Source organism: Marmota monax, unplaced genomic scaffold (assembly GCF_021218885.2).
Source record: "Marmota monax isolate L192 unplaced genomic scaffold, Marmota_monax_Labrador192_F-V1.1 WCK01_AAM20220418_F8-fsc00023, whole genome shotgun sequence".
Classification (NCBI taxonomy): Eukaryota; Metazoa; Chordata; class Mammalia; order Rodentia; family Sciuridae; genus Marmota; species Marmota monax.
Genome location: NW_026692907.1, coordinates 475,558 through 500,691, shown reverse-complemented (window position 1 = coordinate 500,691; position 25,134 = coordinate 475,558). Strand labels below are relative to the sequence as shown.

The window sequence follows — 25,134 nt, the reverse complement described above, 5'->3', positions numbered from 1 at the left end:
ATTTCCATAGCAACAGTGAGATCAGTGGAACCTGAGTGTTTCATTGATTATTTTTCTCTTCTTCCTTTTTTAATCTATTCTCTTTTCACCACATTTTAGTGAGGAAGCAATTTTTTAAAATAAACAGCTATATTGATTTCTATTCCATAAATAATTAAAAGAGGGTAGAAAAATCTGCCCTTCATTTAAAAATTGAATGTTTGACTATGTATTTAAAAAGCGATTCAGGATTAGGAGGATGGATAACCATACCAGCTGTAGCTGATGTTCTCAAATATTCTTGCATTGTTTGCTGGTCTTCTAGGGAAAAGAATAATGTGGAACAGGACCTTAAGGAGAAAGAAGATACTATTAAACAGAGGACAAGTGAGGTTCAGGTAGGTGAACTATAAAATTCACTATTCCACTTCTGATTTAGGAATATTTTTTAAATGTATAAGGTCACTTACTATTTGATGGATATGGTATTAGGTTTAGGGAATATCTGATATTTGTATAATATAAATGTCTTTCTTTTGTAAAATGATTGTTCTTGCTTTGAATTCTGGCCTTTATTATAGTACAATGAGAAAGCAGAATTTTTCAGTGAAGATTTCTAGTTTTGAAAGTATTTTTTAATGATATTTACTTGCATAGCATATCATTAAAGGTAACTTTGAATGACTTTTGATATGAATATTATTATACCAACAAAATTAGATGAGTGAGGTCATCATCTCATCATCATGAAAAACCAAATTGCTTTTCTCATGCATATGAGATTGTATTAACTAGGAGACCTACTATTTTCAAAGACTGTTTCTCATAATTCTGCTTGGGTAGGAGATGATATAGAACAATTTAAAATAACATTTTATATGTTGCTTAGCAGCCAGCATATCTTAACTTTGGTTTAAAGAGATTTAATTCATTTTCACTAAGTTCCTTGTTAAGTAGTTTCATTTTACAAATAAAAAAGGTAGTAAAACCTGTTTATATTTGGGAAGTGATATAAAATGGGGTGTTTCAAACATTAAAAACATGGAAAATTGGGCAGTGTTTCATTTAGAGCAGTAAACAATTCATGTGGCCATGTTATTGGGGTACCATTTCCTGAATGCTACACTAGCACATACAGGAGGAGATGCCAGTAAGAGCCCATGGATGGGCATTTCTTAGTGTGTTACTTGTATGTTGATTCCCTACTTATAATAATACTTCTAAATAGGCAAAAGCTCTAAATTGTTAGATCCATTGTTTTGTATTGATGTGGTACGTTCATTAGGGGTTGTCTGTCAGGTAGATTATGCTAGGGTACAGAGAATGATTTACTGAAGGACTGAGGAAGAAGCCAGAGACATTTCTAGATAGTTGATTCTCTGATTGGGTGACTGCATTTATTCTATATACTGGAATTTTCCTAAAAGCAATGCCAAAGTTAAGATATCACCACCAGTATATTTCTCTTTCTGGTAGTGAGATTAGGTGTAGGAGGATCAGTTACTTGAATCATATTATTTTTGTGCAGTTTTTAAGTTTCTTAACAGATTCCAGAGTCATAACTTTAAGCAGTTATTACTGAAAATAGCTCTGAGAATGGAAGACAAAAATCTAAAAATATTGTCTTGGTCTGAAGAGATACAGTCTTTGATGTCTTGGCCAGCTTCTAAATTTAGCCAGTTACTCTTTCAAAGTGCATAGGTTCTTGTGATAAACAATATTTTGTTACTTGAGTACATCCATCCATTGTTTTTTTTTCCCTATTGCATCTTTTGAGCATGGGAATTTAAATAACCGGATTAGAAGAGCACTAAACTTCACATTGTTCCTTTCAGGCTCAATGGGTTATTCTTAAATATTTAATTCCTTATCATTATAGAAGTTTTGTTATCAGAATTTCTCTGTGATTTGCTTGTTCTTACTTAATGGCAGTAGTAAGGTATATGTTTAACCTTAAGCTTTGTGAAATCCAAAATATGTAATTGACGCAGAAAATCCACATTGCTGAATTTTTCTGCGTAGGGTGCTATAAGTACAAGGAACATGATTAGCATAGACTGAATAGTAACGGTTGAACATAAATTCCTTAGAAAGTAATGCTGGATTGGGCTGGGGCTATAGCTCAGTGATAGAGCGCTTCTAGCCCATGTGAGAGAGACCCTGGGTTTGATCCTCATCACCACATAAAAATAAATAAATAGAATAAAGGTATTTAAAAAAATTTCAAGTCCTAGAAGATCCTTTGTAATGTGGACTTGACCTAAAAAAAAAAAAGTATTGCTGGATTGATTAAAGCCTTAGGTTAGTAGATTCATTACTCATTTTATCCCAACAGAAGTATTTGTTTTTAATGGTAATGAGGCACTAGCTAAGAATGATAGTAATTGATATATGTAAACACTTAGAACTCTACACTTTAGTAATCATTTCCAATTTTCTGAAGCACAAGACAACTTGCCAAAAATGGTAATAAGTAGGTTTCATTATATTAATTCTGATGTTACCTGTTGATAATGAAGCATGGACTAGGAATAAAATGGGTAATTAAAATCTATAAGCAGTTTGACTCTCAGTACTTCTTTTCTGACAAAAGTAATTTATTAGAGTTATTAATAGAAGCAGACTTTAAAAAGTATGCTTCACTGCTTCTTTCTGACCCCACTTTCTAATCAGGAAAAGAAAATTTGGCCTATCAGTGAATTTGGATTAAGTTCAAACCTGAAGATTTTTTTGCTTAATCCAAATTTGTTTTTCTGAGTATCCTTGCTTTTTTTCCTTATTACTAAAGTCACAAATAATGAGTATCTGAGTTCATATCTTAAGCACAGAAACCAAACTTTCAAAATCAAAATTGATTTTTTTTGTTGATTTGTTTATTGTGGGTTATTTTTTTGTTTTGTTTTGTTTTGATGGTACTAGGGATTAAACCCAGGACCTTTTGACTAATCAACAAATACCTAGGGATTCACTCTTATTCAGTTTTTCATAAAGGTTTATAGCAACAAGTTGGAAACAAACTTGAATTTAGTTCCTGGTTCTACGACTTCCTAGGTTTGTGATCCTAAATAAATAATGTAATTATCCTATGCTTCTATTTTCTCTTCTGTACCAAACATTTCAGAGGCGATACAACAATAAATGTTCTGTTTAGTTTTATTATTCTTTACCATACAGTCACCTCTGTACACGCACCTTTCTTCATCAACCTTTTTTTTTTTCTTACCTTCTAACTTCACATAGAACTCTCTGCACATAGGACTTGCCAATTTGTATATAACCTCATTTGGCTTGGCTATTGCTGTCACTTTAGCTACCACCTATTTTTCTCTACTTTTATTTCTCTGTGTGACCATTTTTTTTCCCTTCCTGTTTTTTCACCAACCCTATATAATCTGCTATTTACCTGTTTCCCTGTGCTTTATTTTTTCTCCTAGAACCAGAATCTTAAGTAATCACTGCTTTCTTGGGTTATATGCTTTTAAATACCTTCCTACCTTTTTTTTTTTACTTACAATTGCCTTTGTGAGGATCAGATAAACAGACTGTGTGTGTGTGTGTGTTTGTGTGTGTGTGTGTGTATTTTTCCCTCCTTAATGTCAGATGCCAGTCCCACATCTTCAGTTAACCATTTTATATTTAGCATTTCAAAGTCAGTATATCTAAAATGAATCTATCTTATTGAAAAAAAAATCTTCAGGTTCGAACTTTATTATTTTTATCAGTTCTCTTTTTCATTGCTGTCACCCTTTTCACCTATCATGTATAAATTCACAGTCAGATCATAAGTGCTCATTCTGACCTCTTTTTCTTTTCTTCCTAAACCAATTTTAGTACCATGACTCAGATATAAAAATCTTTATTGTTGCCCACTACCACTGTTAATGATGAGAGATTGTCATATATCACCGATATATCTGAGGTAGAAGAAAAAATGAAATACAGACCCTCCTTCATACTAGTCATGTTTTGATCATCTGACTCTGAACTATATGCCATATATATTTCTCCTCATTATCTCTACTTATGCCTTGTGTTGTTATACCCTGCTTATATAAATTATACCGATGCCTTAAAGTTTAGCTCAAATTGTACCACTTCTCTTAAACTTTCTCTTCTCTTGCTCTTTAGTCTATATCAGTTTTTCCTGTATTTTCCCAAAGGAGTGTATATCTATTTTATGGCATATACTTTATGTTCCCTTATAGTGCTAGCTTGGTGTGCGTGATATGATTCCAGTATCCTACGTTATGAGTTCTTTGAGCTTAGGAATTGTGCCTTGTATCATCTCTTCTATATTTGGTAATATGTTATTAGATGGAGGTTAATGAATTGGTTGATTGATTGATTGATTGATTTTGATGCCAGGGATTGAACCAAGGGGCACTTTACTACTAAGATATATCCCCAGCCCTTTTTTGCTTGTTATTTTGAGACAGGATCTTGCTATGTTGCTTAGGCTATCCCTAAATTGCTGAGGCTGTCCTCGAACTTGTGATTCTCTGCCTCAGTCTCCTGAGTTGCTGGGATTATAAGCCTGCACCACTGTGCCTGGCTAGATGGAAGTAAATTTAAGGAAGCAGTTCACAAAAAAAAAAAAAAAAGAATAAACTTTGATTTTGTGCATGAAACAAATAACAGGAAAAGACACACCCAGAAGCCACAGGCAGAAAGGATTGGAAGCATAGTAGGTGTCATTGAGTTCATAGTAACCTCATGTAAAAGAAGCTCCTAATTATTTGTACTTCATCAGTTAAGAGTAACTCTGTATAATTGCCCATATTGTTTTCATTTTAATTTTAATTCACTTAGTTGGTTTTTTCCTCAGAGGACGAGGGATGATTTATTTTAGTTAGAAATAAAATTAGATATATGAGCTCAACATTCTTTCCCTGGCGATAATGCTCTTTAGAATACACTGGGAAATAAATGATTAGGAAATAGAGGCAGTCTTGTTTGTGGGGTTTTCTAACACTCTCCTCATTTAATAGGCTTCCTTTCTGTTCTTTGACTTGAACATCTTGCTCCACAGTTGATCACCTTTTTTATTTTAAGAATAATCCTGTAACTTCTGTTTTGAGTGTATATAATAGTGTTCCTGATTATTTCTCATTTGGGGTTAGTCTGTAAAGGTTTTTTTTTTTTTTTTTTTTTTTTTAAGATAAATAACACTTTTTGTGAGATTACCAAAATTCCTCTTGTTATCTTTAATAATTCTTCTGATATAGAGATATTACTATAAAAATGTGTCTGTATATATGCTTTGTTTTTTTTAAGCAAAACATATTGCCCTTTTGTTTATTTTCACACTGTATTTTGTAAGAAACAGTCAGAAACACATTCATTTTGTTAATATTTTATAGGTTGAATTCTTACTGGGGATTGAACCTAGGGGTGCTTAACCATTGAACCACATCCCTAGCACTTTTTTTTTATTTAAAGATGGATGCAATATCTTTATTTATTTTATTTACTTTTATGTGGTGCTGAGGATCAAACCCAGTGCCTCACATGTATGAGGCAAGCTCTCTGCCACTGAGCTATAACCCCAGCCCCGCCAGCACTTTTTTATATTTTATTTAGAGGCAGGATCTCACTGAGTTGTGTGGAGCCTCACTTTTGCTGAGGCTGGCTTTGAAATTGTGATCCTCCTATCTCAGCCTCCTGAGCTGCTGGGATTACAGGCATGTGCCACCAGGCCCAGCTTATAGGTTGAATTCTTAAGTTACTTCTTAGTTGTACATCCGACTTGGGTTACTAAAATTAATTATTTTATTCTTTGATATATCTAATATCACTTGATAGGGTGTGGAAGAAGGGAATGAATTTGTCATTTTCAGTAACCTGAGTGATTTCTAGAAAACAGGACATTTTTCTTAAGCCAAGATTTTCAGCTCAAATATCCTTCATTCATGAATAAAGACTCTTGGATATGACTGGCTTTCGCATTTTTCTAAAACAAACTTTGGCATTGTATTACATTAATCTTGTTAACTTCATCCTTGCCATTCTCTAATTGCTGTTATCCTCCTCCTTTTGTTGTTGATAGCTCTGGGAGGCAGGTAGAGCATGATCAAGGAAGTTAAAGAAAAAGTATCTGCAAGTGTCTTCAGTAACTCACTTGAGGGGATGATATTTGAAAGTGCCGAGTTCATGCTTTGAACCAGGAGAGTTTTTTTCCCAAATGGCCACCTTAAGATTAAGAGAAAATTATCCAGGTTTGATAGGAGGTACTTTTTGCCAGAACCTGCCACTGCTCTAGTTGAGACGTGGCAGAAATGGGTGAGGGGGACATGCATCAGTTTCCTTTATTTAGTTTCAGGATAAGCAAAATAAGAGTCAGTATATCTAGATGTACTGATAACGATATGGAAATTGCATTACAATGGTGGTCACAAATTTGCAAGTACAAATAATTAGGAGCTTCTTTTACATGAGGTTATTATGAACAGTATGAAAAAGTCTGACTCAATGATACCTACTATGCTTCCAATTTACTGTAAGAATGTGTCTGTATATATGCTTTGCTTGTATTGCCCTTTTGTTTATTTTCACACTGTATTTCGTAAGAAACAGACAAACACATTCATTTTGTTAATATTTTATAGGTTGAACTCTTACTGGGGATTGAACCCAGGGGTGCTTAACCATTGAGCATTAATGAAATTAAAATGAAATTTGATTCTTAATTCCTGTTAGCATATATATTTGCAACTGTTCATTTTTACTTTTTTCAGTTTAATAACTTTAAATCTACTTACTGAACATGAAGATCTTCTTGTTTATGTTAGAATTTTTGTAGAAGGTATTTTTCATTTTAGAAATAGACATGAAGAGGTACGAATTTTAAATAATTTTAATGTGGACATGTATCCAGCTCTAAGTATTTGTGAGGTGTTTTCTCAGTAACCTTTTCCTTAAGGCCTGTACTTCCATGTTGCCTTGTAGATTCTTACTGCAGCTAAGAGATGAGAAAAGGCAATAAGGTGGGGAAATTTGAGCGATTGTGTTTGCTCTTTAGAAGAGAAAGTACAGGAATGAGTAAATATTATACTGGTTTGTTCGTACCCTTTCCTTTTATGTACATAGGTCTTCTGAGGTTATTATATTTAAATGGATCACCAAAAATGCTATTTTTAAAAATGTGATTCAGTTTTTTTTAAAGGAAACCAGCATTAATCCTATTATTGGTAATTATTACATGAAAATTTAGTCACATCAGAAATTTTTATATTGGTCTGAAACCATCAGAAAAACAGCAAACTTGATATTCTCTGATAATATCATGGGAGCATAGTAAATTTGTAAAATACAGAAAATTATAAGGAAGAAAAAAGAGAGCCTTTCTATAGAGAACCATCATTAACATTTTTTAAATATTCTTTTTAGTTGTAGATGGACATAATACCTTTATTTATTTATTTTAATGTGGTGCTGAGGTTCAAACCCAGTATCTCACATTGCTAGGCAAGCATTCTATCACTGAGCTACAACCCCCAGCCCCCATTGTTAGCATTTTGCTATATTTTCTAAGTAGACATAAATGGCTTTATATTTATTAACATACTATATATACCTTTCTGTTCAGCTTTTAAAAGTTATTACTGTATCCTAGACATTTTCTTATACCTTATGATCTTTTTTTTTTTTTTAGTTATACATGGACACATATCTTTATTTTGTTTATTTATTCTTATGTGGTGCTAAGGCTAGAACCCAGGTCTCATACGTGCGAGACGAGCACTCTACCACTGAGCCACAACCCTAGCCCCCCTTATGACCCTTTTAAGATCCATTGTATTGGGGTTGAGGTTGTGGCTCAGTCGTAGAGCACTTGCCTAACATGTCTGAGATGCTGGGTTCAATCCTCAGCACCACATAAAAATAAAATAAATAGGGCTGAGGATATAGCTCAGGGTGTGTGTGTGTATACACACACATATATATTTCTCATATATATATATATGAAAATATTATGTCCTCTACAACCAAAAACAAATTTTAAAAAACCAGATGCAGGACTGGGGATATGGCTCGAGCGGTAGTGCGCTCGCCTGGCATGCGTGCAGCCCGGATTCGATCCTCAGCACCACATACAAACAAAGATGTTGTGTCCACCGAAAACTAGAGAATAAATATTAAAAAAAAAATTCTGTCTCTCTCTCTCTTAAAAAAAAAAAAAAAAAGATGCATTTTATTTTTTTTCCATTGGATTTGCAATAAAAGAAACCAAAATTACATGTAATCATAAAAACTAGATATTATTAGAGATGTGAAGTCCTAGATTTTTAATTGGGAATGAGGCAGAATGGGAAATTAGACTAGAATACTTTCTGGTGGGGATAGATAAATAGTTTTACTATTTCCACCTCTTTTTTTTTTTTTTCTTTTTGTGTGTGCACTGTTTTTGGAGTTACTGCAATGTCCACTCAGTGCATGGAGTGGATGGAGCAAGCACCTATTCTATCTCCTATTTCCAAAAATCCATTTGATATATTTAATGTATTGTCTGGGATAGAAGATGTATCAGATATTAAACCTGTAGGAACAGATACTACACTGGACCTTAGCAAAAAGCTGAAAGGTGATCTGAATAGCTTTAATTAAAGAGAAAGAGAAAAATCTTTTTCCCCCAGGAATTGAAAAAATTCTTTGGGGTCAGTATATTACTACATATAAACTATGTGAATATTTTATAAACAAAGTAAGGAATGTTATAATGGGTTATGTATCCAAAATAATAAAATTACTTTAGTTGACGGTTTAAAAATATTGTATAACTAAATTATAAAAATTTTTCAAACCATGTAGTTTTTCAGGCTACAGTTGGCCCTCTGTCCATGAGTTCCACATCTAGCAATTAAGCCAACCACAGATTGAAATTGAAGTATTTAAAAATTCTATGTGTACTGAACATGTACAGACATTTTTTTCTTATCATTATTTCCCTAATCAATACTGTAAAACAACTGTGAACTTGATATTTACGCGTTACAGTCATACCTCAGAGATAAGGTGGTTTCAATTATAGTCCACCGCAATAAAGTGAATATCACTATCAAGTGATATTCACTTTATTGGTTTCCCAGTGCATATAAAAGTTGTGTTTATACTATACTATTTAATCTATGGGATGTGCAATAGCACTATATCTACAAAACAATGTACACATCCTACTTTTAAAAATATTGGTAAAAATGCTCACTATCTTCTGAGTCTTCAGCAAGTCATAATCTTTTTGCTGGTGGAGGATCTTGCCTTGATTTTGATGATGGCTTACTAATCAGGGTGGTGGTACCTTAAGGTTGGCATAGCTATGGCAGTTTCATAAAACAGTAATGAAGTTTGCTGCATGGATTAATTCTTCCTTTCATGAAAGATTTCTTGGTAGCATATGACGCCGTTTGAGAGCATTTTACCCATAGAACTTCTTTCAAAATTAGAGTCAGGGGGCTGGGATTATGGTTCAGCGGTAGAGCACTCGCCTAGCAGAGGCGGGACTCGGGTTCAATCCTCAGCACCACATAAAAATAAAGGCATTGTGTTGTGTCCATCTACACCCCAAAAAATAAATACATATAAAAAATTAGAGTCAGGGGGCTGGGATTGTAAATCAGTGGTAGAGTGCTTGCCTGGCACATGTAAGGCATAGGGTTCAATCCTTAGCACCACATAAAAATAAATAACTAAAATAAAGTATTATGTCCAACTACAACTAAAAAAATTTTTTTTGTTAAAACTTGGGGTCAGTCCTCTCAAACCTGCTTTTCAACTAAGTTCATGTAATATTCCAAGTCCTTTATTATCATTTCAGCATTTTTTTTAAAGAGAGAGAGAGAATTTTTTAATATTTATTTATTTATTTTTTAATTTTTTATTGTTGGTTGTTCAAAACATTACAAATTTCTTGACATATTCCACACTTTGATTCAAGTGGGTTATGAACTCCCACCTTCACGGACACAACATCTTTGTTTGTATATGATGCTGAGGATCGAACCCGGGTCGCATGCATGCCAGGCGAGCGCGCTACCACCTGAGCCACATCCCCAGCCCCTCATTTCAGCATTGATCATAGCTTTTTTGCCAGGAGAGGAAAACACTTTTTTTTTTTTTTTTGGCTTATCCTTAAGAACATTAAATTTTATCATGTGGGGTTGGGGTTGTGGCTCAGCAGTAGAGCACTCACCTAGCACTAAAAGTAAATAAATAAAATAAATGAATTGTTTCCAACTACAACTAAAAAAATATTTTAAAATATTTTATCATGTGATTATGGCAATTCAGTCACATCTTCAGACTCCCCTTATAATTCTAGCTCTTTTGTGCTTTCTACCACATCTGTAGTTACTTCTTCCACTGCTTTCCTCTACCTCAATAAAATTAAAAGGGCTGAAGGGATGTAACTCAGTGGTAAAGCACCACTGGGTTCAATCCCAGTATTAAAAAACAAAAACAACAACAACAACAAAAAATGAAAAACAAGATTGTCAGTTCTTTTGGTGCTTTAACTACTCAGCCACATCCTCAACCCTTTTTGTTTTTGATTTTTGAGACAGGTTCTAAGTTGCCGAGGCTGGTCTGAACTTGCAATCCTCCTGCCTCAGCCTTTGGAGTTGTTGGGATTTGTAGGCATGTGCCACCACACCCTGTAAGAATTAACATCTTTAAAGTTGGGTGCAGTGGCGCATACCTGTAATTCCAGCTGCTTAGCAGGCTGAGGCAGGAGGACAGTGAGTTCAAAGCCAGCTTTGGTAATTTTAGTGAGGCCCTAAGCAACTCAGCAATATTTTGTCTGTCTCTAAATAAAATATTAAAAAGGGCTGGGGATGTGGCTCAGTGGTTAAGTGCCCCTGGGTTCAATTCCTGGTACCAAAAAAAAGAATTAGATCTTTGATTATTCACTAAATCCTTATGGAGTACAGCAGTGAATAACACAAATATTCCTGCTTACTTATATTTGTGTGGGAGATAGACCAAAAATAAGATAATAATTGTATACTATTATTCACAAAAACATTATAGCCCAAACTAGAAACAGTAAATGTCTGTCAGTTGCAATATCCATCATATGATGGAATACTACTCAGCAATAAAAAGGGAAACAACAAATAAGCTCCTTATACATGCAACAACACATGAATCTATAAAATGTTATACTGAATATAACAAGCCAGATATAGTAGGTTGCATATATGATTTTATTTATGTGAAATTTCTATAAAATGCAAAACTGTAGCAACAAAAGGCAAATTATTAATTGCCTGGAGCATGAGGTGGAAGTGGGGATTAACTGCAAAATGTCTAAAGATAAATTTTTGGAGTGATGAATTATTGTAAAGATGAATTATGATTGTTGCGCAGGTATATAAATTTATTACACTTACTGAAGTGTACACTTAAAATATACAAATTTTATGTTATATAAACTGTTTTAAAGCTGTTTAAAATAATTATATGCCAAGGTTGAAAACGGTATGTTAAAATGAAAGAAGCCAGGGCCAGGTGCAGGGGTGCATGCCTGTAATCCCAGTGACTCAGGAGGCTGAGGTAGGATGATCGCAAGTTCAAGACAGCAAATTAGTGAGGCTCTGTCTATATAGAACCTAGACTATAACAGCATTGACACTGGAACTGAGAGGCCCTGGGTTTCACCCATCCACACCAGGCAGTGGACAGTGAGCTGAAAACTGGACAACAAATGTCACCCACAGCCATAGCCCTTTTTAAATTTTGAGGGTCTAGCTCATTTCCCCAGACTGGTCTCAAGCTTGCAATCCTCCTGCCTTAGCCTCCAAGGAGTTTGGATTACAAGTGTGGACACCACCCCAGCTAGGTTTCATTTTTTAAAAAAATATTTTTAATTTTAGTAGACATATAGTAATTGTACATGTTTTTAACATACAGTGTGACATTTCAAATACCTTTATACAATGTAAAATGGCCAGGTCAGGGAGTTGACTTATCACCTCAGACATGTCATTTGGTTATGGTAGAACATTTAAAATCCTAATAGCTATTTTGAAATATTTAATGATAGTTGTCAACTATAGTTATCCTTCTATGCAATAAACAGAAAAGTAATTCCTCTTATGCAGTTGCACCTCATTGTCTATTTTACCACTTGCTTTCCTGGCCTTCCCAGGCTATGGTAATCATTATTCTAGTCTCTACTGTGCAACCACCTTTCTCACTTCCACATACAAGCCTCAGAGTGTATGATATTTAGCATAGGTTTTTAATAGTGGTTGATGTGCTGAAAATACACAGAAAGGTAGCATGAATGGAAGCAGGGTTATCAGCTGGAAGGCAGCTATCCAGAAGAAAGATAAAAGTGGCTTGCCAAATTGGCATGAGGCCAGTGGGGTATGGGGGACAAGACAAAAAATAATCCCATTTATTTGAAGGAAGTAGCAACAGGATTTGCTGATGTATTGGAGATGAGAAGTGAGAGAAGAAGACGCCATATTTTCTTGACTAGAAAAACTGAGATGTGGGAAGATTGAAATTAAAGAAGATTTTGGGGAAAGTGCCAGGAGATCTGTTTTCAACATGTTAGAGAAGCCCATAGCTGCCCGGGGCCAGCTTTTATTGTTTGTTTGTTTGTTTTATTTTCAATTTTATTTTGTTTTTGCAGTCCTGGGGATCAAACCCAGAGTCTCACATATGCTACCACTGAACTACATCCCCAACCCTGAAGGATAGATTTGAGTAAGCATATTGGATATCTAAATCTGGAATTTAGGGAAGGAGTTCTCAAGTAAAGATTGTATATAAAGCTAGGAGTGGAGGTGCATGCCTGTAATCCCAGAGATTGGGGAGACTGAGACAGGAAGATAACAAGTTCAATACCAACCTCAGCAACTTAGTGAGGCCCTAAGGACTTAATGAGACTCTATCTCAAAACTAAAAAAAAAAGAACTGGAGATGTGGCTCAGTGGTTAAGCATCCCAGGTGCAATCCCTGGTATGGTGGAGGAGGAGGAGGTTGTCTTCCAAAACAGTAAGAGTTTTTTTCTCCTAAACTGGATTTGTTTGTTTATTTTTAAAGATATATATATTTTTAGAGATGGACACAATATCTTTTTTATTTTATTTATTTATTTTTTATGTGGTGCTGAGGATAGAACCTAGTACCTCACAAGTGCGAGGCAAGTGCTCTACCTCTACCAAGAGCTATAAACCCAGCCCCTCCTAAGTTGGATTTAAAAATTAACTTAAACTTTCCCTGCCCCCAAAGAGAATAATATATTAATTTTCTTATATTTCAGGATCTTCAAGATGAAGTTCAAAGGGAAAATGTTAATCTACAAAAACTACAGGCTCAAAAGCAGCAAGTACAGGAACTCCTTGATGAACTGGATGAGCAGAAAGCTCAGCTGGAGGAGCAACTCAAGGAAGTCAGAAAGAAATGTGCTGAGGAGGCCCAGCTGGTAATGTCTGGCTACTTATTGCTGCCTACATCTGTACCCGAGTTGTTTTTCCTGGCTTAAAATGAAAATATTCTCTATTTTTGTTATTATTCTCATTAAGTGGCAGTCTCATCAGCAGTTGGCATATGAGGGAAATGGAGTAAGGTTCATCAGAAATTACAGGCTCTCTTTAGTGGAAATAGAAGAACACTGTTGCAGAAGATAAAGTTTTTCCAGATAGTTTGGAAGTAAAATATCTATACCTTCAACTCTCCTCTATACTTTCCCCAATTACCCTTTTCTGCCAAAACCATACATCAAAAAACACCAAAATAGTAAACAGAGAAATAAGTACATTATTAACATTTTAATGACAGCTCTTTTTTAATTCCCCTTTCTTCTTATTCATCTCCATATTATAGATCTCTTCTCTAAAAGCAGAAATAACTAATCAGGAATCACAGATCTCCACTTATGAAGAAGAATTGGCCAAAGCTAGAGAAGAGCTAAGTCGCCTGCAACAAGAAACAGCAGAATTGGAGGAGAGTGTGGAGTCAGGGAAGGCTCAGCTGGAACCTCTTCAACAGCACCTACAAGATTCACAGCAGGAGATCAGTTCAGTAAGTCTTTGTAAAGCAATAAATAAGCCCAATTGGACTGTCAGCTGACCTCTTAGTCAACTTTTGATCTTTCTTCCTCTGCCTGCTTTATTATTTATTTTTTGGTTATTTATCTAAATAGGTTTCTTGTCGTCAGTTACACATTAAAATTATATATCCTGTACATCTTATGCTCATTGGAGCAGTGGGTAAGAGTGTGGGCTTTGCATTGAGATGGGCTAGGATTTAAGGGCATAACAGATCAGTGACTTACAGTAAATTTAGAGTTGTAAAAATGTAATAATTCTATTTTAGAACATTTCCATCTCTCTCAAAAGATCCCTCATACTTATTTTTAGTCAGTCTCCATTCCTACCCTCAGGTAACAATTAATCTGCTTCTTGCCTCTATAAATTTGTTTTATTATATATAAATTTTATCTCAAATGGTTTTCTTTAATTAAAAAAAAAAACCCAAGGAAAAAAATATTTTAAAGAATATTCATTCATCTAGTAGCATTCCCAGTAGGATAACTATTTTGGGTTATTCATTTATTGAGGACCAACCTACACTGGGACCAGAACTGCCACTAACTAGATGAATCATTTTTAAAATTGGAGAATTAACAAAACACCAACTTCTGAGGGCTAATGTAAGGATTAATGAGGCAAAACCCCGTGAGGTATTTTAGTATAGTGTTTGGAACATACATGCTCAGTAAGTGTTGCTTACTTTTATAAGTAATAACCTAGTGTCTTATTGTTCTAATTTTGAAATCGGTTTTTCTGTTTGGGAAAAACTCATTTTTTTAAATTAGAAAATTGTTTCTTCTATAAATAAATTTGGAATTTTATGGTTGGTCCCATGTATAAATCCTTTGCTTTTTCATTTCTAGCCTTTACTACATGGAGAATTAACATTTTAGTTATCATGATAGTAAGATGGTTGGTTACATAAGAACATAGAATTCATGTCATTTCCTTCTTTCAATTTGAACTTGAATAAGCTGAGGCCAAGGAAATTATGCTTACATAATCTTTAAAGGAGCCACATTCATCCAGGTCTTCTAAAACCCCTTTCAGTATTCTTAATTATTATATATAATGAATTCCTCCTTTCTCTGCTCCCTCTTATCTGGAAGGTGAACTTTTGGTGGACTTTGTTATAATAATGGTTAAGATTTTTTCCTGCACATTTATTTATATGGTGATCTCTTCTAGTAGATTTTCCTTTCTGTTCTAGGAGCTTACACAGTTTTTTGGTTTGTTTTTTTAATCTGTCGCTTAGCACAGTTCTTATTTCATTGTAGGTCCTCAGTAAGAAGATAACCCAAAATAGTTTCCCTGGTTGGTAATGCTACCAGAAGAATGGATATTCTTAAAATAGTTTTTTAAAAACTCGTTTGTTGAGGTAGAATTTATATATCATAAAATTCTAAGGTTTTTTTTTTTTTCAAAATTGATTTTATCTAAAGGGTTTTTTAAAAATATTTTTTTTAGTTGTAGATGGACAATACGTTTATTTTATTTATTTATTTTTATGTGGTGCTAAGAATCAAACCCAGTGCCTCATACATGCAAGGTAAGTGCTCCACTGATGAGCTACAATCCCAGCTCTAATTCTCAGGTTTTAAGGGTATAAATCAGTGATTATTCAGTAAATTTTGAGTTGCACAAGCATCACAATCCAGCTTTAAAATACTTCTTTTATTCTTAAATGATCTCTCCTTCTCTTTTTTTTTCAGTCTTCAATCATTTTTTTTTAAAGAGAGAGAGAATGTTAATATTTATTTTTTTTAGTTTTCTGCGGACACAACATCTTTGTTTGTATGTGGTGCTGAGGATCGAACCTGGGCCGCACGCCTGCCAGGCAAGCGCGCTACGGCTTGAGCCACATTCCCAGGCCCCAGTCTTCAATCATATAAATTAGCTTTCTGCTTCTTACAGATTTGTCATTTTTAGATACTTCATATAGATGCAGTCAAACAATATGTAATCTTAAGTGATTTTTTAACAGCATATTTTTGAGGTTCATCTATTGTGGAATGTATTGTTGACATTATGTTTCATTTTATTGCTGAAGATATTCCATTATATATTTAGAAACTATTTCATTTATTTAATGTCCCAGTTAATGAACATTCTTTTTACTTGTTGACTATACTGATTAATGTTGCTGTGAACATTCACCTACAAGTCTTTGTGTAGGTGATTTTATTTCTTTTGGTTGTGGAATAGCTGGCCATATTATAAAGTGGTGCTTTACTTCTTTACTTTAACATTAATAAACTGTTTTCCAAAGAAGCTGCACCATTTTATACATATACCAGCAGTATATGAGGGGTCTAGGTTCTTCTGTCACCAATACATTATAGTCCTTCTAATAGGTGTAAAGTGGTATCTCATAGTGTTTAACTTGCTTTTCCTTGATGAGAAGTTATCACTTGTCATTTGTTGAGTGCCTTTTCATGTACTTATCAGCCATTTTTTTATCTTCTTGGATGAAATGTCTATTAATGTCTTTCATTCATTTCAAAAATTAGATTGTTTGTCTTTTTATTATTATAAGTTTCTAGCATGTTCTGGACCTAATTCCTTTATCAGATAAATGATTTACAATAATTTCTCCCAATCTTTGACTTGTCTTTTCGTTTTCCTTTCTTTGACCTTTTTAGAAAGGGGGCTTCTTTGAAAGGAAGGAACATAAACAAGTAAAGAAGATATTAGAAATCATTATTGAGAAAATAAAGCAATGTGTATGAGCCATACAAAAGAAAACCTAATTTTTGTCAAGATTCTATTAATTGTCTCAGGCTAACCATAAGGATTCTGTTCTAAATAAATTGTTTGATAAGCAGGTATTTCCTCTCACTGTTTCATCTATATGATGGGTTTAATTTTAGTTTCATGGTTTTAAAGTTGTAGTGGAGCACGAAATTGATATAATGATCAGGATAAAAAAAAATTTTAAATGAAATACAGGGCTGAAGGTGTAGCTCAGTAGTAGAAAGCTTACCTAGCATGCATGAGACATGGTGCATTAATTATAATCAGGATAAGTATAACTTCATGAAACTTGTTTCACTAATATGTGTGTGTATTTTATATATATATGTGAGGGTATGTATGACTACATATCTACTCACATCATATAAATGCATGTGTCTATGTTATGTATATGTATACATATACACACAGAGATAAATCCAAATGTGTACATATACCTTTACTGGATTAAGATGTGTAATTGATTTATTTTTATGGGTTAAAGTAAAAGAGTTTATAAGCCACTGCTCTGTTATTATATAAAGGTTGTATGCTGTGTTTTATAAATGTGTAATATTTTTAGATTGTTTAAACTCAAAATATGATGTTATTTGGTAGATTATACACACACACACAAACACACTTACTTATAACCACTGTTCAAATATATAAAGCACAATATTGATGTTCATTCAGTGAATATATTAAACTTATAGAGTGCATGGTTATGGTTGATGTTGAAGATACAAAGTATATAAAACAAAACTTGTAGTTTCTAACCTCAAAGAGCTCAAGATTGTTCATTAAAAAAAAAAGTGCAGTGAATTAGTAGAAAAGGAACAAAGGACAAACAAGATGCTAGAAAAACTTAAGTACTATGATAGTAAAAAATGCATTGTGCTGGGTACTTTTATGTACTTAATTCCTCATTTACATAGACTTTTGCTTTTTAAAGAGTTATTTTGAATTCTATCTTTTGAGCCATACAACAATCATCTGTGAAGGTAGTCATTATTCTGTATAGATTAAGAGAAAAACTGAAATTTGAAAAAGTTGCTTTGACTAAGATCACCCAAGTAGTAGAAGATGACTAGATATGCACCTATCTCCTAAACCAATGTAGTGTTCTTTCCCTGGGTATAAAAGACCTGTGGAAAATTATAAATTCCAATTTCAGTAATTTAATAACCCTATGGGGAAATTAAAATAGAGGGTACAGAGAGCTTGATTTATGAAAGATCATTAAGTAATTATTCATTTTTAAGTTTGCTAAAAACAAAAAGTGGCATGGTAATAAATGAAGGGAATTCAAAAGTGATTTTTAAAAATTACAGTTTATGAAAAAATGGAAATTACCCAGTAAAATTCCATCTATACTTTTTCAATAGAAACTTTTTGAATCTGCCTTATTGATTGCTTTTTTTTTTAAAGAGAGAGAGGGAGAGAATTTTAATATTTATTTTTTTTTTTTAGTTTTCAGTGGACACAACATCTTTGTTTGTATGTGGTGCTGAGGATCGAACCCGGGCTGCACGTATGCCAGGCGAGCATGCTACCACTTGAGCCACATCCCCAGCCCCTATTGATTGCTTTGAGATATTAATAAGTTTGCTTTTTGTTATTATAAATGTTAGTATAAACATTGCTGGTGGGACTGCAAATTGGTGCAGCCAATATATAAAGGAGTATGGAGATTCCTTGGAAATCTGGGAATGGAACCACCATTTGACCCAGCTATCCCTCTCCTCAGTCTGTACCCAAAGGACTTAAAATCAGCATACTACAGGGACACAGCCACATCAATGCACCAGAATTCACAATAGCTAAACTGTGGAACCAACCTAGATGCCCTTCAGTAGATGAATGGATTAAAAAAAATTGTGCCATATATACACAATGGAATATTACTCAACAATAAAAGAGAATAAAATCATGGTATTTGCAGGTAAATGGATGGCATTGGAGAAGATAATGCTAAGTGAAGTTAGCCAAATGAAGTTAGCCACTATGAATCAGCCTCCTTATATCAAAAACAAATGCTCTGATATAAGGAGGCTGATTCATAGTGGGGTAGGGAGGGGGAGCATGGGAGGAATAGATGAACTCTAGATAGGGCAGATGAGTGGGAGGGAAAGGGAGGAGGCAGGGGGTTAGCAAGGATGGTGGAATGTAATGGACATCATTCTCCAAAGTACATGTATGAAGACACGAATTGGTGTCAACATACTTTATATACAACCAGAGATATGAAGAATTGTGCTCTATATGTATAATAAGAATTATAGGGACTGGGATTGTGACTCAATGGTAGCGCGCTCGCCTAGCATGCATGAGGCACTGGGTTCGATACTCAGTACCACATAAAAACAAAATAATGTGTCCACCTAAAACTAAAGATACATAAATAAATAAATGTTTAAAAAAATGTAATGCAAAATAAATAAAAATAAATGTTAGTATTTTGTTCTTCTATTCATGGTCCCATATAGCATCTAGCTTTTATAATATATTACAATTTATTGAATTCTATCTTATGGATCTTATTATTGTTCCAGGAGTATAAATTCATTTGGATAATGAAATCAAAAACACTTTGAGGGCTGGGAATATAACTCAATTGGTAGAGTGCTTATGTCGCATGCACAAGGCCCTGGGTTCAATCCCCAGCACCATAAAAAACAAAAACAAAACAAACCACGTTGAGCTGGGTGTGGTGGTGCATGCCTGCCTGCAATCCCGGTGGCTCAGGAGGCTGAGGCAGGAGGATCACAAGTTCATGGCCAGCCTCAGCAACTTAGGGAGATGCTGTCTCAAAATAAAATAAAAATAAAAATGACTAGGGATGTAGCTCAGAGGTATAACATCCTGGGTTCAAGCCCTGTACACCCCGTCATGAAAAGAAAGAAAAAAAAAAATACATGCTTCAAGTGTTCTATATTTAACATGTTCAGCACAACTTAGATTTAGACAATATTTTCTAGGGCTCTAACCCCATTTACATAGTATAGGACCCTTATCTTCACTCTCCTTTCCCAGTAGAGTACAGCTGCTTCCAAAGCCTTCTCTCTCCCTCAACTTCTGTATCTCTATTATAAAAGTACTGTCACTGAGTATTCTTTTTCTCTGTCATATTGCTATCTTTCCTTCCAGTACTCTGGCCCTTCTTTTTCTAATGCTCCACAAAATGTTGCTAGTTCACAGATTCTTTGCAATTTGTAAGAATCGAAATTCTTGGGAAATTTCAAAAAATACCCCAACAAAAAAAGAAATCATGTGTACTAGAGAGAGATTACTGAAATATTTCCTCTAAGTCATGCTATATTCCCAGAGGATTCTCCTGGTGAAGAGCAAATTTGTTTTTGACCAAATCTAAGGATATAATTATTTTTATGTTGCATGTCTTTCTACTAATAAGTTGTTTTGTAATTTTACTTTGTGTTGACAGATGCAAATGAGACTCATGGAAATGAAAGAGCTGGAAAATCATAATAATCAGTCAAATTGGTGCAGTAGTCCACACAGCATTCTTGTAAATGGTGCTACAGATTATTGCAGCCTCAGTACAAGCAGCAGTGAGACAGCCAACCTTAATGAACAGGTTGAAGGCCAGAACAACCTGGAGTCCGAGCCCATACATCAGGAGTCTCCAGTGAGTCTTAATACCTTCATAATTAACTTCAGAAAAAAAGATGGATGCAAATCAAACTTTTGTTGGCATCATACCTAATATAAATATGTTAGTATGCCCTGAGGACTATTGAGATTTCGTTTTTAGAAGCAGAGAGTGAGTTTTGATACAATAAGACTCACAGCTTTAACTAGTATTAAAATGTAATTTAATTTATTTTTTAAATTATTTATTTGTTTATTTACTTATTTATTTTAAAGGAAGTACTGGGGATTAAACCAAGGAGCACTTTACCACTTGAGCTACATCCCTAGACCTTTTTATTTTTTATTTTGGGACAGGGTCTCATTAAGTTGTTGAGGCTGACCTCAAACTTCTAATCTTCATGCCTCAGCCTCCTGAGATTACAGGCATGCACCACTTGCCCAGCTCCTGAAATGTAATTTTAATGGCCTTGTAGAACATATTTAAAAAACAATACTTCTAAAGGAAATTTGTGTGTGTTGTGTTTCTGTGTGATGGAGTCTCACTATGTTGCTCAGGGTAGTCTAAAACTCATGTTCTCAGGTAATCCTCCTATTTCAGCTTTTTGAGTTGTTGAGAATTTATCTTACAATAAGCAGATGCTGCTGCACCTCAACCTGACTTAGATATTAACTTTTTAATTTTTTTTTTTTTAAGTAGCTGAGGGGATAGCTGTGTGATAAAGAGCTTGCCTAGCATGTGAGAGTTCCTGTATTTGCCTCAGTACTAAAAGAGAAAGAAAAAAAAACTAATACCAGAAGTTTTTTAGTTACTCTCATTCAAAGCTGAAAGTAATTCTTTATTATATAATATTATAATATTGAGGACATTGATTTTTACTAGTTATTTAGATTGTGCCAACTATATGTTAGGGCTATAGAGATAAAGTATCTTTAACTTTTTCCTTTAAGCAGCATATAGTGTAGTAGCATGACACTGTGTTAAAAGAGTGATAAAAGAAGCATAGTCTTTTCAGATAGGACAGCTGAAAGGTACTCAAAAAAGGTTTTGTAGGGAATGCTTTGGCAAGTGAATAAGGGTTGAGCAAAGAAGAAGGTGGTACATTCCTGTCAGAGAATCAGTATAGCATGGATACAAGTAGAAGAAAACATCTGTTTAGAATCATGAGAGGTTTTGAGGACATCTTGTGATGGTGAGGAAGATATTAGCAAGAGGTAAGTCTCTCTCCTAGTGGGCATCTGCATTTTCTTAAATACTTTCTCAAAACACACATGTAATATGTTCTACCCCAAACTTGCTGAAGTAGTTTCTGAAATGGAACCAGGTACGTGTATTTTCAAAACAAATTCTATGCATGATTTTGATGTGTGGACCAAACTGGAAAAAAATGACTTATAGATCATACCTGGCCAGAGGATAAGAAAATTAGCTTCATCTTGAAGCATTGTGGAATTTATCTTACTGCCATGAGTAACCATTGAAGAATTTAAAATGAGAAATAAGATGATTAAATTTACCTTTTAGAAATGGGAGAAGTGGAGAGTGGGGCTGAACACACAAAGGAGCTATTGAGAACCTGTGAGAGTTGTTTTAGCCTAAATTTAAGCAGTTACAGAAGGAATGGTGAGAAGATGACAAATTTAAGAGATATTAAAGATGTAAAACTTAGGGCTGGGAATGTGGCTCAAGCAGTAGCCCGCTAGCCTGGCATGTGCGGGTGCGCTGGGTTCGATCCTCAGCACCACATACAAATAAAGATGTTGTGTCCACCGAAAACTAAAAAAAAAAAAAAATATTAAAAAAATTCTCTCTCTCTCTCTCTCTAAAAAAAAAAGATGTAAAACTTAGAGACTTCATTATATTTAGACAATGAAGTCATAGATACATGATTCAATATTCTTTTAAGCACGAAAGTCAGATTACTGGATTATCCTTTAAACACATCAAACTGTTGGTATTAGTAAGACTTTTTACTAATGATCTAAATCAAGAAAACAGTGGAGAGTTGTTGAAGAACTTTTAACCAGAAAGACCATTATAAGATTCGCATTTAGAACTCTTACTTTGGCTACTATAAAGGAGGGTAGATTGAAAGACTACAATATTGGAGGCAGGAAGGCAGGTGGAAGGCTACTCCTACAGTCTGAATCATAGATGATGATTATATAATGAGTGATAGTGACTGTCTGGATGAAGAAAAGGAGAAAGAAGAATTTGAGAAAAAGAGGTAGAAAGAACAAGACTTGGACTCTTATTTTAGCTGAAGGATAACCAAAATAGGAAGTGGCTAAAGATGACCTGAACACTTCTGGCTTAAGTGACTTTGATGCTTGGTGACACCATTTTTCTTAGATTATAGGAGAAGAAATCATTCAATGAGTGTATTGTGTTTGTCTTTTTGTTGTTGTTTTTTAATAAAGTTTGAGTTTCCTTTGTTAGTTTTCTCTGCCAGGTAGAAAAGGACAATGTAGTCTGTAGCAGTAATATTTTATAAGTAGGGTGAAGGGTTCAATGGTAGAGCACTAACATAGTGAGGGCAAGGACCTGAATTTGATCCCTAGTGCCACTTCAAAAAAAAAAAAAAAAAGTGTGTGAGTGTATATGAAATTTTATGTATTTACTAAATCATATAAATAAATATGTTATAGTATATTAATATATAAAAAGTATGTATGCATATGTATGTGTATATTTGTTTGTTTGTTTATCTTGTAGACAAGAAGTAGTCCTGAAATATCACCTGATGTGATTGATGAAAATGAAGTGGTACCTGCATCTGTTAATGAAAAAGTTTGTCCTGAATTTGACAATGACAGACATGCAAAAGAGGTAAATAATTTTATATTTAAGTACTCTTATCACTAATGTGTTAAATGTTCTTTATGACTGAAAATATAATATTTGTTTTTGTAAAGCATGGGTATGATTTAAACATGCATTATTTTATTTTAAAATGTTCTATTTTAAAACCTTGGTTCCTAAAAATTTTTTTTTAATTTAAAATTATTTTTAGGAAGATCCATTTAAATCAGAATCAAGTTCACTGACAGGTCCAGTTGCAGATACAAACTTGGATTTTTTCCAGTCTGATCCTTTTGTTGGCAGTAAGTATCATTTTGTTGTTGTTGTTGTAGTTGGACACAAAACCTTTATTTTATTTATTTATTTTTATGTGGTGCTGAGGATTGAGCCCAGTACCTCACACATAGGAGGCAAGCGCTCTATCACTGAGCCACAACCCCAGCTCCAAGTATCATTTTTTTAAAAATAGTTTTTACTTGTCAATGGATCTTATTTATTTATATGTGGTGCTGAGAATCGAACCTGTGCCTCATACATGCCAGGCAAGTGCTCTACCACTGAGCCATGTCCCCAGCCCCCCAAGTATCATTTTTTAATATTATAAGTTTAAGTTTACCCAAAAAGACTTTTTAATATGTAAACTATGTAAGAATTAGGACTTCATTGAGAGCATACTCATTATAAGAAAGTGAAAACAGAAACACTTACAGTCTTAAGTTTGCTAATATTTATCTGCCACAGGCAACTAAATCCAGGACTAAATCTTCAGTCTTAGGGGTCCCTAATTAAGAGTATGTTTCTTGGGGTTGGGGTTGTGGCTCAGTGGTGGTGAGCTTGCCTGGCATGTGTGGGGCGCTGGGTTTGATTCTCAGCACCACATACAAAGAAATAAAATAAAAGTCTATCAACAACTAAAAAAAAAAGAGAGAGTATGTTTCTTTTTCAGAATAAGAACCAAAGGAAAAATGGTATAGGCAAGTAGTGGAGATTGTGGAGGTTGGACACTTTTTTTTTTTTTTTGGTACCTGGATTGAACCCGGTGGCATTTGACCACTGAGCCACATCCCCAGCCCTTTTTCTAATATTTGGTTTAGAGACAGGATCTCGCCAAGTTGCTTAGGGCCTCAGTAAGGCTGAGACTGACTTTGAACTCAAAATCCTTCTGCCTCAGCCACCAGAGTCACTGGTATTACAGGCATACGCCACCATACCGGGTTCAAGGGTAAGACATTCTGAAGTTAGCCAAGAATTAGTTGATATCAGTGTAAAGTACTTTAAATATCACTTGGGTCAAAGCTCTTTGACATTGTATTTTATTTCCAAAATTAACTTGTGAAACTGATTAGTTTATTAGTTTTAAAGATGTGAAACTTAAGGCACAAAGGCAGAATAAATTACTTAAAGTTATATCAGAGATGAGCCCAGATACTAGAATTCTTTTTTGAGGGGTTGGAGGGTGTATATTGGGAGTGAACAGGAGTGCTTAACCACTGAGCCACATCTCCAGCCCCCGCCCCCTTTTTTTTTTTTTTTTGTATTTTATTTAGGGACAGGATCTCACTGAGTTATTAAAAGCCTCGCTAATTTGCTGAGGCTGCCTTTGAACTTGTGATCCTCCTGCCCCAGCTTCCACTGGGATTACAGGGTTGCACCACCATGCCCGGCTAGAACTCTTTTTTTAAAAACAGCTTTATTGATATGTGTATATATGTATATATATGTGTGTGTGTGTGTATGTATGTATATATGTATAAATATATATAAAGTGTCAAAAGATTTAAAAGTTGTGCATTTAAAATGTACAGGGGTTGGGAGTGTGGTTTAGTGGCAAGAATGCTTGCCTAGTATGATCTAGGTCCTGGGTTTGATCCCCAGCATTGCAAAATATAAAGTGAAATAATAAAAACTTAATACATAATTTAATAGTTTTAGTATGTTTATGGTTTTATAATCATCCCCACAATCTAA

General features: G+C 34.3%; 1 protein-coding gene and 2 non-coding genes across 6 annotated transcripts in view; 1 reads left to right on the top strand and 2 right to left on the bottom strand.

The window, feature by feature from the left end:
* Eps15 (epidermal growth factor receptor pathway substrate 15) overlaps window positions 1-25,134 on the top strand; it is a 142,281-nt gene that overhangs the window by 82,453 nt on the left and 34,694 nt on the right. For all 4 annotated transcript variants that reach the window (XM_046450856.2, XM_058581448.1, XM_058581449.1 and 1 more), the window contains exons 13-18: window positions 305-377; window positions 13,247-13,408; window positions 13,810-14,007; window positions 20,197-20,400; window positions 23,080-23,193; window positions 23,378-23,468. In XM_046450856.2, coding sequence (XP_046306812.1) covers window positions 305-377; window positions 13,247-13,408; window positions 13,810-14,007; window positions 20,197-20,400; window positions 23,080-23,193; window positions 23,378-23,468 — 842 coding nt within the window. The remainder of the gene's footprint in view (window positions 1-304; window positions 378-13,246; window positions 13,409-13,809; window positions 14,008-20,196; window positions 20,401-23,079; window positions 23,194-23,377; window positions 23,469-25,134) is intronic.
* On the bottom strand, window positions 8,368-8,565 carry LOC124097063 (U2 spliceosomal RNA). The gene has a single exon (XR_006853103.1). It is a non-coding gene; the product is annotated as a U2 spliceosomal RNA (small nuclear RNA).
* Window positions 11,609-11,718, bottom strand: LOC124097062 (small nucleolar RNA ACA64). Its single transcript, XR_006853102.1, has one exon. It is a non-coding gene; the product is annotated as a small nucleolar RNA ACA64 (small nucleolar RNA).